This window comes from Amblyomma mixtum, chromosome 10 (genome assembly GCF_055824585.1).
Source record: "Amblyomma mixtum isolate Tamu chromosome 10, ASM5582458v1, whole genome shotgun sequence".
Classification (NCBI taxonomy): domain Eukaryota; kingdom Metazoa; phylum Arthropoda; class Arachnida; order Ixodida; family Ixodidae; genus Amblyomma; species Amblyomma mixtum.
In genome coordinates, this window is record NC_143021.1 from 56,322,139 (window position 1) to 56,338,386 (window position 16,248).

Consider the following 16,248-nt stretch of genomic DNA (forward strand, 5'->3'; position numbering starts at 1 on the left):
CAAGGCAACTGTTTGGTCTCAAACCCTTTTCCCAAGCATTTCACCCTAGAAGAGCCGAGCACCAGGCCAGGGGAAATCTTGTACCCATTAAAGAAAACCGGTGGGTACCCGGCGGCACTGGGGATCGAACCCAGCACCTCCCGAATGCGAGGCGGATGCTCTACCACAAGGCCACGCTTCGGTAGTGGCCTAGTGGTCTGGGCGTCCGCTTCGGCTGCGGGAGGTGGTTGGTTCGAAACCCACCGCCGGACACCCACCGGTAAAAATGGGTACAAGCCACCCCCGGCCCGGCGCCCGGCTTCTTCAGGGGTGTGCATTGGAGGAGGCTCCGCTAATCCCGCTGCGCCCTTTCGGGGACAAAACAAGTTTCGAACACACAGCGGAGAGTTGACGGGGTCAACGGAGTGTCGAGAGCTCGACGAAGTGAGTTCGCTCTAACGTGAGCTCAGTGGCACTGCTCCACAGCAAAGGCCAAACCTCAACATAGAAAAAAAAAGGCCCCAAATTAGGCTTACGCCGCACGAAGCGGACTTATGGTTGCTTGGCGGGGGAACTTATCACTCATCCGTCAAGGCAACTGTTTGGTCTAAGACCCTTTTCCCAAGCATTTCACCCTAGAAGAGCCGAGCACCAGGCCAGGGGAAATCTTGTACCCATTAAAGAAAACCGGTGGGTACCCGGCGGCACTGGGGATCGAACTCAGCACCTCCCAAATGCGAGGCGGATGCTCTACCACAAGGCCACGCTTCGGTCAACCACTGGAATTACGGATATTATTTATGCACTAATAGAAAACAACTACACAGCTTGATTAGCACGCTTAGGCCATATTAACTTATCGGATTTTGCTTATCGAGTTCAATTCTTTGTTCATTAATAAATTCTAATGTTTGTTCTCCAAGCCTAGCACTGATTTGCTGCTGCTAATTTTTGTTTCATGTTCGCAGTTCAGACTACAAATAGTTCCTTTTTGGTGCTAACCTACCGCCTCCCCCCTACCCGGCCATCGGGTGCACCCCCCTGGAAAAAGTTCTGCGGACGTCTTGCTCGCAGCCCACGCCGCCCAGCTTTGCAAAATGGCGGCCACGACCTCCGCCCTTGGACCAGACAGGATAATGTTCTTCTGCTGGGAGGGGGGTCACAGCCGGTGGCGTACCGTAGAGTGCCCTTGGGCCGCCGCCGCCTTCCCCTCGCTGTTTCCCTCCGCTCAGCAGGCGCACCAGGGCCAGCTCGAGGACGGCCGTCTTGCCCGAACCCGTCGGGGCGCTCACCACCAGCGGCGCGTCGCTGCGCAGCACCTGCGACCACACTGCGTCACTCCTCGGGAATTACCCCCCTGTTTCAAATCTACTACTCTCAGATCATGAGTGGCAGTTTACCAACATTGCTCAAGAGCTGTATCTTACCGGTACTCACCTAAGGGGAAGAAACGTGGAGGCTAACAAAGAGGGTCCAGCTTAAGTTTTGAACAACGCAGCTAGCTATGGAAAGAAAAATTGGCTAAAGGCTTAGCTTGGTTAAACCTGGCTGATTGCGAAAGCAATAACACCTGGCTGCGCTTGGTTCTGCTGGTAGTTTCGTTTCTCGAATTCACGCGTAGCAGACTCGAACTCCCCAACTCTTTTCTCTTGTTCTTCACGTCGCTGAGCCACGATGTCACCGTCTCGAATGACCACAGTGCGCTGCTCTTTCTTCTTGGCTGTATACTGCACTCTTCTTTTAGCAAGCCGCTCCTCTTTCTGGTCCGGCGTCTCTTCCGCACGGTGTTTTCTTCTCTTCTGATTATATCGCTCCGCACTACTCATAGATTCTTCTTCCGCATTAAGAGCGCCCATGAAACTACCCTCGTTTAAACTTGACTCTGAACTTGTAGATGCACCCGCAGCAAGCCGGCGGGCTCGCCATTCTGCAGCATACGCACGTTGCTTCGCCAACGGTTGTTCCCTTTCTTCGTCTGTTTCTTCGGCACGGCGCCGTCGCTTGGCCGCGGCACACCGTTCCAGCCTCGCCTTGTGCGCATCCTCCGACATAGCACAGCACTGCGAGGAGCACAGCCGCAGCCCCGTTTTATCCCAGTCTAGCGAGCGCCCTCACTCGGCAGCTGCGCCGGAGCAAAGGATGAGCCTCCATCGATGAGACGAGTTGGGCCCCCAGCTCTCATCTTGTCGTGACGTCACGCGGTCACGTGGTAGCGCTCCGCAGCTGCGCCGGAGCGAAGGATGAGCCTCCATCGATGGCACAAAAGCGCAAGCAGTATTGATTTCGCAATAGAATGATAGGTGTAACGTTAAGACATCGGAAGAGGGCGGAGTGGGTGAGGGAAAAAACACGGGTTAATGACGTCCTAGTCGAAATCAAGAGGAAGAAATGGGCCTGGGCAGGGCATGTAATGCAACGGCAAGATAACCGCTGGTCCTTATTAAGGGTAACGGAGTGGATTCCAAGAGAAGGCAAGCGTAGCAGGGGGCGGCAGAAAGTTAGGTGGGCGGATGAGATTAAGAAGTTTGCGGGGATACAGTGGCGGCAACTAGCAAAGGACAGGGTTAATTGGAGAGACATGGGAGAGGCCTTTGCCCTGCAGTGGGCGTAGTCAGGCTGATGATGATTATGATGATGACATGGGGGAAGCATGCCAAGTGTTTCTGCACTAGAGGTTAAAATACTGACGAAATCGAATTTTGCGCTTGTCATCAAAGCACTGCGCAGGGAAGTTCACTGTGACGTGTGCCGCCGCGGTGGCTCAGTGGCTATGGTGCTCGGCTGCTGACCCGAAAGACGCGGGTTCGATCCCGGCCGCGGCGGCTAGAATTTCTTTGGAGGAGAAATTCTGGAGGCCCGTGTACTGTGCGATGTCAGTGCACGTTAAAGAACCCCAGGTGGTCGAAATTTCCGGAGCCCTCCACTACGGCGTCTCTCATAGGCTTAGTCGCTTTGGGACGGTAAACCCCAATAACCAACCAACAAATCACTGTGACGTGTATGATTTCAAATTACCGCTGCCTCCAGCCACACCCTCCCGTGCCTCGCTGAATGCCTCCAAACAAACTCGGCGGGCTTTGTCTTCTTTGGAGTTGGTTTTTTCTTTTGGAGATGTATTTTTTTGCGCGCGGGCTCGCCGCCGCTCACTTCACAGAGGGTGAATGGGCAGTCTTACAGCAGAAACGTCTCGTCCGAGGCTGCTTCGCTTGCATGCGTCCTACACTTCCTTTCTCCCAGGCCCCAGATTCGCTAGCGTCAGTGAAAGCAGAGTGGATGACCGCACGGACAGATTGGCTGAACGCACAGAACGGCGTTGGGAATGCGAATTCTGTGCCGCGAGCGGCTCTCTGCATACGCCTTCGAGCTTGCTTTCTAGTCTGTCACACAGCCAAGAGCCTCTGCGGGGCGCATCTTCCAACTTCAGAAGTAAGCCCTGGATTACACTACACAAAGAAGATACATTGGGAAATTGGTTTTTTGAGGGAAGGAAACGGCGGAGTATCTGTCTCACATATTTGGGCGTACACCTAAACCGCGCCGTAAGGGAAGGGAGGAAGGTGGGTGTGAAAGAAAGAAAGGAAGGAAGAAAGGAAGAAACAAAAAGGAAAGAAAGAAACAAAGAGGAAAGAAAGAGAGGAAGAAAGAAAGAAGGAAAGACAGAAAGAAAGCAAGAAAGAAAGAAGGAAAGAAAGAGAGAAAGAAAGAAAGAAAGGAAGGAAAGAAAGAAGGAGAGAAAGAAAGGAAGAAAGAAAGAAAAAAGAAAGGAAGAAAGAAAGAAAGTAAGAACGAAAGAAAGGAAGAGAGAAAGAAAGAGAGAAAGGTAGACAGAAAGACAGAAAAAAAAGAAAAGAAGAAAGAAAGAAAGGCAGAGAGAAAGACAGAAAAAAAAGAAAGAAAGAAAGAAAGGAAGAAATAAAGAAGGAAAGAAGGAAAGAAGGAAAAAAGAAACAAAGAAAGGAAGAAAGAAAGGAAGAAGAAAGAAAGAAAGAAAGGGAGAAAGAAAGAAGAAAGAAAGAAAGAAAGAAAGGAAGAAAGGAAGAAAGAAAGAAGGAAAGAAAGAAAGAAAGAAAGAAAGAAGGAAAGAAAGAAAGAGAGAAAGAAAGGAAGAAAGAAAGAAAAAAGAAAGGAAGAAAGAAAGAAAGTAAGAAAGAAAGAAAGTAAGAACGAAAGAAAGAAAGAGAGAAAGAAAGAGAGAAAGTAAGAACGAAAGAAAGAAAGAGAGAAAGAAAGAGAGAAAGGTAGAGAGAAAGACAGAAAAAAAAAGAAAGGAAGAAAGAAAGAAAGGCAGAGAGAAAGACAGAAGGAAAGAAGGAAAGAAAGAAAGAAAGAAAGAAAGAAAGGAAGGAAAGAAAGAAAGAGAGAAAGAAAGGAAGAAAGAAAGAAAGAAAGGAAGGAAGGAAAGAAAGAGAGAAAGAAATGAAGAAAGAAAGAAAGGAAGAAAGAAAGAAAAAAGAAAGGAAGAAAGAAAGTAAGAAAGAAAGAAAGTAAGAACGAAAGAAAGAAAGAGAGAAAGAAAGAGAAAGGTAGAGAGAAAGACAGAAAAAAAAGAAAGGAAGAAAGAAAGAAAGGCAGAGAGAAAGACAGAAAAAAAAGAAAGAAAGAAAGAAAGAAATAAAGAAAGAAAGAAGGAAAGAAGGAAAGAAAGAAAGAAAGAAAGGAAGAAAGAAAGGAAGAAGAAAGAAAGAAAGAAAGAAAGGAAGGGAGAAAGAAAGAAGAAAGAAAGAAAGGAAGAAAGGAAGAAAGAAAGAAAGAAATAAAGAAAGGAAGAAGGAAAGAAGGAAAGAAAGTAAGAAAGAAAGTAAGAACGAAAGAAAGAAAGAGAGAAAGAAAGAGAGAAAGGTAGAGAGAAAGACAGAAAAAAAAGAAAGGAAGAAAGAAAGAAAGGCAGAGAGAAAGACAGAAAAAAAAAGAAAGAAAGAAAGAAAGAAAGAAAGGAAGAAATAAAGAAAGAAAGAAGGAAAGAAGGAAAGAAAGAAAGAAAGAAAGGAAGAAGAAAGAAAGAAAGAAAGGGAGAAAGAAAGAAGAAAGAAAGAAAGAAAGAAAGAAAGAAAGAAAGAAAGAAAGAAAGAAAGAAAGAAAGAAAGGAAGAAAGAAAGAAAGAAAGAGGTGCCGTAGTGAATGTCTCCGGAGCAATTTCAACCACTTGGGAATCCTTAAAGTGCACTGACATCGCGCTGCACGCGGACGCCTTTTTCGTTCCGCCTCCATCGAAACGTGGCCGCCGAGGTCGTGTTCGAACCCGGGTGCATAAAAAAAAGAGCTTGAGTACATTTAATCAAGAGTCCTGTACCTTCTCACGGTTTTTAGTGCGAAGGCACTAATACGGAGGTTCAGAGCCTAGCAAGATCGTCTAGCTTTTGTCTGTCCGGGAGCAACCTGGATCGAACAAAATACAGTGGTGGCAGTATTTGCCATCTCGGGCCAGTGGCGCACTGCTAAACGGCTGCTCCACTGCTCCAGCAGTGGTCAGAGGACTCCATCACTATCATCATCATCAGACTGACTACTACCACTGCAGGGCAGAGGCCTCTCCCATGTCTCTCCAATTAACCCTGTCCTTCGCCAGCCGCGGCCACTCCCGCAAACTTCTTAATCTCATCCGCCCACCTAACTTTCTGCCGCCCCCTGCTGCGCTTGCCTTCTTTTGGAATCCACTCCTTAAGGACCAGGGGTTATCTTGCCTTCGGATTACATGCCGGGCCCAAGCCCATTTCTTCCTCTTGATTTCGACTAGGATGTCATTAACCCGCGTTTGTTCCCTCACGCACTCCACCCGCTTCCGGTCTCTTAACGTTGCACATATCGTTTTTATTTCCATAGCTCGCTGCGTTGTCCTTAACATAAGTTGAACACTCCCAGGGATCCATGAATGTTGAGCAGAGAAAGATAAATTCTGTATACATGGGTACGCCGTGCTTGCGCACTCCATACGAATATTGCATACATTCTCCGACTCAAGCCCCTGTACAGCAATGAGGAATTGTGTAGGAACGTCATCACTGGTGTACTGTGGGATCGCTGTGGGGTGTTTGAATTACCCGCGCTAGATCATGCAGTTATCGAATATCGCAGTAAATAACTAAGCGCAAGGTAGTGACATAAGGAGGTTTAAGGTGGAGAAAATCGAGCATGCTCTAAAGAACGGAGGTAGACTGAAAGCAGTCAAGAGAAAATTAGGCATAGGTAAAAACGAGATGTATGCGGTAAGAGGAAAGGAGCGCAATGTCACTAGCAATACGGATAAGATATTTAGAGTAGCCGAAGAGTTTTACACGAATCTATACAGTAGCGAATGTAGTCAGAATGTTACTGAGGGAGGCAGTAGAGCACAGCAATGGCACATCCCGCCAGTAACGGAGGAGGAAGTAAAGCAAGCCATGTTAGACTTCCTCTTCATTTAGTGCGTTTCTATGCGGCTTGCTTCCGGGCTGTTGGCCCATTTCCCCGCGGTCTACGGGGCGTGTAGCGAGAAAATGAAAGGCGGGCGGAGAAGGTTCGACTCCGGGGGCTGCCCTCACATTCTGCAGAAGGATGCCGTGCGTTGCCTGCGATGTCATCTGCGCCGGTGAACATGGGCGTCTTTGAAACCGGCACTCTGCAATTCCGGAGTCCATTTTCGAGCTCATTTCATTCGGGGAATGAAGAAATCTGTCGCTCAGAGTTGGACGGGCGCTCGCGGACGGCCCGAGTTCACCGTCCAACTTCCACGAGCTGTCGCGGAGACCAGAGCGAACGAATTGCCTCCACACGCTCGCTGCCGTTGCTCGCTTGCGCGGAACGAGGCTCGGGGAAAAAATAAACATAAACGGACCCTTATAAAAATGGTCTATAGACAGCCCATAGATTTCTTATTGACTCTATTGACTTCCTATAGATATTGCTTTTTGTCTATTCATAGTCTATAGGCTGTCTATAGACAAAAGTCTACTAAAAGTGTATGGCCATAGATCTATACATTGCCTATAGACTGTTTATGACATTTGTATTGCCTATAGACTGCCCTCTAGGATTTGTCTATTTGTCCAGGATTTGTCTACAGTCTATAGACTTTGTAGAACGTTAAGTTGGGCGAGTTGGTATAGGTTCATGGTTGAAAAACAGCGCACACAAGACTAGACACAAGAGTAAAGCCAAGAGTAAAGCTTTGTTAAGCCAAGCAAAGGTGTTGTATTCTCACAGAGATCAAACCACGCGGGAAGTAGCAGAAGCATACTTCATCGCAACGGAGCAACGGGGCTGCGTTAGCAAACCTTCGGTTGCTTTAAGTGATAACGAGATCACGTTTCTTGGCAGATTTTGGGCTTCGGGCGCACGCTAGTTTTATCATTGTCATAGTTTTGTTTGTTCAATTTTATTTTCATGTAATATGCCTTCCTTATATACCCACGTTTTCGCAATAAAGCCTTAGTTGTGAGTTCAGCGCTTGTCCTGTCGTCGCCTTTACTCTTGTGTCTAGTCTTGTGTGCGCTGTTTTTCAACCATGAACCTATAGACTTTATAAGCAGAAGTCTATAGACACTCTATAGACTGTCTAAAACTTTTTTTGTAAGGGGAAGCCGCTGGGGCGTATGATAACGTTGCAAAACTTCCGTTGGGGAAGCGCCACCACTTAATTCTTTTCAAAGCTGTTTCTGAAGTGAGCGGAATCGTCAAATCGGCAAGTTCAACCCCTGGAAACATATACTTCATGCTGCGCCCCTTCCCTCTGTAGGCAAATGTTGCGTCGTTTCACAACTTCAGTGCATTGTTATGCTCCTATAGGCTATAACCATTCCTCTTGCTAACGCCTCAAGCCTTGATGGTAACTGAGTATGCTGCAAAGAATAAAATGGGCATGGTCATCGCGCAGCGCGAGACCCCGTTCGGACTGGCTGACATCCACTGCCGCTGCCGTTGACGGCAACTTTTAAGGGGAAACTGCATAGGTATTAGAAATCAACGAGCTTAAGAGGGCCGAATGTGTGAAACTTGCAAGTAGAGCATGCGAAGTATTTTTCGGCTAGCACTTGAAATAGTGAAGTAATCGCTTATTAAAATCCGGATGCCCTTCAAGCTTCTCCGCAACGCACAACGACAAGGGGGGGGGGGGGGTGCATGATGACGTCATCGAAGGTATCGGTACATTTCCAACGCACAAAAGCAATGCCACCGAAGGTCAAACGCTACCGAGAGTTGTTTGGCAGCGTCTAACGAGTCAGGGCAGGGTGTGGCTGACGACAGGGGTAATTTGACATCTGGAGGAATGCGGCGCTGTGAACCAATGATAACCCCCGGCTGCTGACGTGGCTTACTTGCACGACGTGGCGTCGTATGCCAGGCTTGACGCGTCGTCGCGAGGTGCGAAAGCCGGAAATGTATTGCAAATTTCCCGCTCACTTTTGTGGCCTCGTTAACGGCATGAACGCTCGGTAGCCTGTACTCTACATAGTGCAAGCATTTTAAAGACAAGCTCGAACATATTTTCTGTGGCGCTTTAATTGGAAAACATTGTATGGCTCATTGCAAGCCAGCGTTGCCGTCGTCGACCGCAAAATTGGTCAACGAAACGATTAGAGGACGTCACAGTGGTATCAAAGAAAAATGAAATTTTTTGCCAAGCTGCAGGGAATCGAACCTATAGGACTTTCAGATTGTCAGGCGAGCACGCAACTTATAAGCCACAAAACTATATGTTCCTTATTGCCTTAATTCAGGAAAGAAATACACACTGGACGAATCGGAAAGGTGAACCGCGTTGGTTCTTGGCGAACCTAGCGTGTGCACTGCCCTACGACTGCACGCTAATTAGTAGCTGCGTCATTAGAAAGGAAGAGAAAAATTAAGTACATAAAAACAAGAAGGAAACAAAAGCTAAGAAACAACGCTTTCGCATTTAATGCACATATTTAGTATTCAGTGCCCTCGTGAATTTTTTAACGAGCAGCGGCAATAGCCGGGGAGAAAGGAAAACGAAACCAGCAACGGAAATGCGCATGTCTGATATGCGCGTACCAAGCACGCAAGAAAACCAAAACAAATATGCACAGCGTCGAAGTAAACCAGTTGATAGTTGCATGCCCTCCATCCATCCAGTGAAGCTGTCGTTGTTTGTGCTTGTGTCGTAGCTTTGCGAAAAATACAGCGCATTCCTGAATGTTTCCAACATAATGGTTGGATGATCTGCAACGTTGTTTTGTAGTTAAAACACAATAAAAACACATCATCAGCAGATTGATTATATAGTTTGAACGTGAAACTAAAGTTTACGGAAGAGCATACCATATTACTTCTCATAACATTCCAATGTAATATGTAACGTTCTTGCGCAACCATTTCACAGCATTACAGCAATGTTCGATGCTACCTAAGACCTTGACCATCTGCAGTTGAGCCATTTATTTCAGGGTCATCATGATTATCAACAACAGCAGCAGCCTAACCACGTCCACTGCACGAAAAAATCATCTTCCATATCCCTGCAATTATGTAGCACCTTCGTGTGTCCGCTGCGACCACTTCCTACCGATGTAGACTCCGCTCACCTGACTGGCAACCCGTGCTACGCTTGCGTTACCTCGGAATTCACTCCGGAATTCACATGCTCTACTCCTAGTATCGTGTTTTCCTCCACCCAATTCCGGTCAGCTTGACCAGTCTGCATTGGAAAGATGGAATGCGCACAAGAAAGAAGACGGGACGGGCGCAGTTACTAGCAACTTACACAGGGCAGACAGGCCGCTGTATCAATATCCGCACTCGTGAGCACGAAAGGCCCATTGAAAGCAAGGAGCAGCGTCACTTGCCGTTACATTGCCTGCAACACAAATGCATGCCTCTCCTGACACAAGTCAAGATTCTACACAAGTGCCGTAACGATAAAGCACGGGAACTTCTCGAGGCATATTTCATCAAAAAGAAAGGAAAACACTGCATCATTGACACGTCAATCAAACTTTATAATAGAGAGACACGTTTCCTCGAAAACATGATGACCTGAATCCACTTGGTGTTTTTTATCCGCCCTATCTGCCTTGATGCCCTTTGTTGCCAGTGCTGACATGCTTATGTATAAATGTCGATTCCTTGAATAAACCTCAGTTGCTAGTCTGCGCCCGTCCCGTCTTCTTTCTTTTGATTGTCTCATGTGCGCATCCCATCTTTCTAAAGCAATGTGAACCAACGTGCCCAACAACGCATCCTGCTGAACCACACCAGTCGTTAAGATCTCGTTAAAAGGACTGCATCTGTGGGGCATTGAGCGGCCAAAAACGCAGCAGCGGCCGGAGTGCGTACTTACGTCGTCCATGACACGTGACTGTATCCGGTTGAAGAAGGGGTAGCCGCTGAAGAGGCACCGGTACGGGGCCGCTGCGCCCGGGGTCAAGGCCACCACCGGGCAGAAAAAGCCACCGCCTAGTTCCAGCTGGACTAACTACAAGGAACGAAGCATGCGCGGAAACGTCTTGCATGCCTGGAACGAGGTTTTACTGACAGCCCGGTTCCCGTAGTGGCATTCTGAATTCGACTCGTTCACCCTCCGCTGCATGAGGCACTCCAGGGTTTTGCAACGCTTAATCTGAGCATCCCTCCCAATAGAGCCCCTCTGCGATCGGCTGCGGCTTGCTGTTGTCGTAGCCCGCGGCGGACGACCGACACGCATCCCATGCCACTTATAAACGCGAACATTCCGCTGTCTTTGGTATCCGCAGTGATCATGAAAGGAGTCCTCCGGGTCAACACGGTATCTAACTTCCTTTCGTAAAACTTGGCCCTGGGCTAGTTGGTTAGACATTCTTTGAAGCAGATGAGGCCCAAACAAGACGAAAACGAGGCGATAGAACGACGACACGACACAGAAGAAGCTCCGTTCTCTCGCCTTGTGCTCGTCTTGTTTGGCGCTAACCTATTTCAAAGAATAACTTCCATTCGAAAGGATAACAACTTCGGGAGCCTTTGCGGCAGCGGCACTGGCCAACACAACCCTGCAGCAATCAGAAGAGTGCTGCATGGCGCCATGCGCTTGAACCTTCCCCATTTCCTATCGTCGCAACTGACGCCAAATGGCGATAAAAAATTGGTAAATTGGTTTTTTGAGGAAAGGAAATGGCGCAGTATCTGCCCCACATATATCGGCGGACACCTGAACCGCGCCGTAAGGGAAGGTGGGAGTGAAAGAAGAAAGAGAGAAAGAGGTGCCGTAGTGGAGGTCTCCGGAATAATTTCGACCAACTGGGGATCTTTAACGTGCACTCGCACGTTAAAGATCCCCAGGTGGTCGAAAATATTCCGGAGACCTCCACTGCGGCACCTCTTTCTCTCTTTCTTCTTTCATTCCCACCTTCCTCCCTTCCCTTACGGCGAGGCTCAACCGCGTGATGAACCCTTGCGATATACGCTCCAGGTGGTAAAAAGAACTGCACGCAGCCCCGTCTCCATCGCGTCGCATAGCAAGCAAACTGCACATCTGTCCCACTGTTGTTTCAGCCTTGAGAGAGAGAGAGAGAGAACATCCCAGAGGGGCCCCCGACACGCGCCTCCTGGCGGTTCCCAAGGACGCTGGAAGTGGTACGGATACGGATCTCCTGCACAGACCGCAGGCCCCCGGACATGCTGGTGGACCTGCGAAGGATCCAAGCGCACACCAGCGCAAATCATGAACGCTGTAGAAGAAAGGCTGCACAAGTCGAGGCAATGAAAGGCCTTCGCATTTGATTTAAGAGAACCGGGTTGGCCGACAAGTCCAAAAAAGAAGACAACGGCTGAGTTACACAATCGGTGTGCCTACTGCGCCATCTATATTTTATTTATTTAAATATACTGTCAATACCCAGAGGGATTGTAACAGGGGTGGGTACAAGAAAATTTTTTTTACAGCATTGGTAACAAAAAATAAACCCAGAGACAGAGCGGCACAATCGACTGGTCACATTATTACAGGACGTGTCTAAGGATATGTACAAGGAATTGAAGAGGCAACACAGAATACTTGCTGTGTACAGTGAACTAGAATACTATTCTAGTTCCCTATATTACTGTGTTTCAAAATACATACAACAATGGTAAGTACACAATTTGTAAAACTAGGATCATAAAATACATGCAAGAAATGAAGCAGCAAACACTGAAAGCAATGTGATCAATGTAATAACGACACAGATATCATAAAATATTTTACACTGCGTTTTGCCAAAGTAGTGCTTCTTCTACAAGCTGGGTAAACTTATCAGGCGAGCTCTGTTGTGCAATTACTGGATCAAGTTTGTTCCACTCGCACACTGCGAGAGGAAAAAAGGAGTAGAGAATGGCGTTGTTTTTACACGAGAATTCCTGAAGCGTGTTTGCGGCGTGTGTTTATAGAACAGTTGATACTAACAAATCGAACAAAGCCAACTCGACAAATAGCCAAATAGACCAAAGCACGGAATAAATTTGAGCGCCGCCATTTTGAAAATGCTGTGGCGCCATCTCTTGACCGCGAACTTCCGGGCTGCCATACGAGGCGACACAACAAAGGGCGCACACGGGAGCAGTGGCTAAATGGCACTTCGTAAACGCTGCAACGACGCCATAACTGAAGGCATAATTTGCAGTGATCGAGTTTATTATGCTGCGTCTTTCGGCGAGGCCGTTATGTCTACTGGCGATGGCTTTTGCAGGCCCGTTGTCCACAACCGGGGCACATGCCTCCGGTGAGTGCAACAACTTCGCGTGCGATTTTCCCAAACCATGCTTTGGAAGACCTCGAAACGATGAGGCGTCCCTCATAGCCCGAGTCGTTTTGGGTCGTTACACCGCATACGACCGAACCAAACGTCGACGCGGGGTAACGCAGCGAGCATTGCTGCGAACTGTTCATCTGCATGCGTGCCCTGTGCGCGGTAATGCGGGAATGCGTGTACTGATAGCGAGCCTGATATGTCTTGTCAAGCCGCTACCTCAAAACCCAAGCTCCGAGGCTTGCACTGGTTGCGAGCTACCAATTACGGACGTGCATAGCCGCGATAGAAGGGAATCGGCGGTATGCGGAAATTCGAGGAACCCTGACGAAGCGTTACCCGCTTAACAGCCCTTGAGCCCTCCTACTAACAAAATGGGCTCACGGAGGATCGCCCCACTGGACCTAATTCATAGGATCCCTTACAAAAAAAGTTTTAGACAGTCTGTAGAGTGTCTATAGACTGCAGTCTATAAAATCTATAGACTGTCTATAGACAAATCCTGGAGAACAGTCTGTAGGCAATACAAATGGCATAGACAGTCTATAGACAATCTATAGATTTATGGCCATACACTTTTAGTAGACTTTTGTCTATAGTCGGTTTATACACTATGAATAGGCAAAAAGCAATATCTATAGGAAGTCCATAGAGTCAATAAGAAGTCTATAGACTGTCTATATACCATTTTTATAAGGGATTCTATCGGTCATACTGGAAGCCGCCGCGCTATGTCAGGGCGGCCACATAAATGGATGCTGCTAGTGTGTAAACAGTGAAAATGAACGCTGTACCTTCGGGCTGCACGGGCATCGGTGCGGCGCACGCAACCTCTGCGGAGAGGAGGGCAGCACAGCGACTGACAGCAAGAAAACAGACTCCCAACTCCGCTAAGGAGACGTTTATTCACCCCGTCCCGAAGGCTCCGAGCGTACCAACATGTTCCCATAAGGCGGTCACTGAATGCTGAACGTACTGCGATGGCCACGCAGTTAGGTCGACCGTTTCAAACACAGCACCAACTCGTGCTCTCGTACTTGTCTCGCATTTCCTTCTATACACAGCAGCAATCCATATTTGATACAGGCCGGCATTTTTAACACGATGCCGGCTGAAGACTCCGCAGCGGCAGAGCTCTGGACACACGTTGCGCACGGCGCTCCGCCACCCAGCTGTTTCTTTTCCTCTGCCTTTTAATGGAAGCGCAGCCAATGCAGTGGCGCCCAGACGACTTCTTGTACCTCCAGGAGGATGGCACGGGAATGTTTAAGCACTCTGGGAGGTTACAAAGCACGCTTGTTGTGCATGGCGAAATGGCACTTCGTAGAGTTTCGGCAGCCCAGAGGAAAATGGCGCCTGTTGTCTGGGTTTGAGAGTACGCACAAACTGGTCCTGGTGCGAGAGTATCGTGTTCGTCAAATGTTTAGGGGAATCCCCTAAACATTTTACCAACAGTGTTCCCACTTCGAGTTATTGATTAATTCGCTCTCGCCCTACCATAAGCTTGCCGTCCCGGTTAGCACAATGGGTAAAGAGACTGCTCCGGTGAAGCGATGGTTCCTGCCCAAGCAACCACAGATATCCGTCGGATGTACAGGCTAGATCCGAACGTCCTTTGCCGAGATCGGACGTCCATCGGACGTACGAACACAATCCGATTTCGGATATCCGTATTCGTACATCCGCCGGACGTACGGACAGTGTCCACTTTTGTATATCCGCATGAGAGACGAGGTGGACGTCCGAAGGATGTAAGGTCGAGTATTTTCCCAGGCCATGAGTATGGACGTTTTTTATTTCACAGAAAATTCGAGTCTTTCGTGTATGTATACTGTTTTATTTGCATCAGTTGGAGGGTTTGACGCGAAGACGTTTGTAAATTGGTACGATTCCACTCCTACCTGCAGTGCAAGAGCCGCCAACGAGCTAAATTTATATGAGGAGAAGCAGGTGTTGCAGAATTTTGCAAGAACTCAATGACTAGTTTTATATTTATAAAACTTCTCCAAATTAGAGGAGTTACGCGACATGTCCACTATTTTGCTAGCTAAACTTGCCATTGAAACCATTCGTAAGCATCAAAACTCCCGTGCATTCTGCTATCACCATCATCATAGATGTCAGTTCGCGGTCAGACCAATCCAATCCATCAGTACGGCTCCGTAGCGCTGTTGTTGATATGTCGCGTAGTGTTGTAGCGCAGATCTTTATAGCTCTGTTATTATAAAATGTGGCTTTGTTCGGTCTGTGGACGAAAGTTGTATGTAACATTAAGCAATTCGAAAGATACTGGAAGTGCCTGAAGCTCTTCTGGAACACCGGAATCCCGTACTGCGTCGACCTTGGTGTAAAGAAGGCTTAGTGCACATGTGATTGCCTACGAAGGTATGTATCCAGTACACTTCTTGGAACTTTGCTTCTAGGACAAAGCAGCATGCTCATATAATATTCGTTCACAGGACAGTGGGAGCAGTAAGCGCGAGGAGATGGCTTCCCCAAGTGTGTGCTGTTCTCACACTTTCGGGAGCCTACATCACACAGCTGCGGGAGCCCTCAACTCGCGCGACTAATTCCCACTCCTCTTCAAAGTTGCGGGACGGAGTGTTTTCGCATCTTGTTAATTTTTAAGGCATCGCTATGTTCACTGTGCCTATATAAAGAGTGACAACGCGCGAAAGGCAGACCATAGGAAGCACGTGAGGTCGCAGTGGTTCGCAACGGAAGCTTTGCGGCTTTCTGTGCACAGTCGCGTACAGTGCTGCGCAGGTTAGTGCCCTAAGGCCCATGAAAATAAATAAATAACAGATACATTGTCAAATATGGTGTGGAAAAGTGAGAGCTGTTATTGCCTTTGAGGTGTTAAAGTGCATTGTCTGTTATACTTGCAGCATTAAACACTTCTGTTAATTGGTTCCAATGTTTTTACTTGGGCTACTGCATTGTGCCATTTGTTTCACATGACTGATGTTTGCCGCGTTCTTTTTTATTTCAGAAATCCTGTGGGTGGGAAGATTACGGATGTGTATCCCAAGCTTGCCACATTTGAAGAGCCACATTTAAGAAATTTTCCGAATGTAACCCATTGCTGTGCTGACGTATCATCAACCACAATAAAATATGCGTGCTATGCATCAAATTGTTTTTGGTTTTATTGCATTGCGCGGAGTGAAAAAAGCACGCATGCACCATATATGCGAATATTCGAGAAAGATCCGCCAATGGACGTACTCAACTGGACGTCCGTCGGCGGGCGAACCGTATACCTTTGGCCACCTTTTGGACGGCCGACGGACGTCTACCGGCTGTTTGCGGATGTTCAGCGGACGTACAGAACATCCGAAATAGACCTCTGTCGGCCGTCCGAAGGATATCGGTGGTTGCTTGGGTGGTTTGAACCCCGGACCAGGACGAACTTTTCTTTAACAACGAAGTTGCTGAGAAAGCTGTACAGCTTTCCTTTGTAGCCGCTGGCTGCGCTCGGGTGGACATCAATGAGTAATTACTCCCTTATTACAGTATCGTGTCCTGGTCTATATATAGTGTGTGACGTCATCAACTGAAGCGCTTGTAAACT

The 16,248-nt window shown here is 47.8% G+C and overlaps 1 protein-coding gene and 1 long non-coding RNA gene across 2 annotated transcripts in view; one reads left to right on the top strand and one right to left on the bottom strand.

Annotated features, from left to right (window-relative positions):
* Positions 1-11,567, bottom strand: part of LOC149325854 (putative ATP-dependent DNA helicase HFM1) — a 122,717-nt gene extending 111,150 nt beyond the window's left edge. The window contains exons 1-3 of the mRNA XM_089562779.1: positions 11,534-11,567; positions 10,256-10,326; positions 1,157-1,298 (exon numbers count right to left, since the gene is read on the bottom strand). Coding sequence (XP_089418905.1) covers positions 1,157-1,298; positions 10,256-10,326; positions 11,534-11,567 — 247 coding nt within the window. The remainder of the gene's footprint in view (positions 1-1,156; positions 1,299-10,255; positions 10,327-11,533) is intronic.
* A 2,717-nt stretch (positions 11,568-14,284) lies between these two features.
* Positions 14,285-15,805, top strand: LOC149325855 (uncharacterized). The gene is made up of 2 exons (XR_016286126.1): positions 14,285-15,059; positions 15,667-15,805. It is a non-coding gene; the product is annotated as an uncharacterized LOC149325855 (long non-coding RNA).
* Positions 15,806-16,248: the final 443 nt, after the last annotated feature.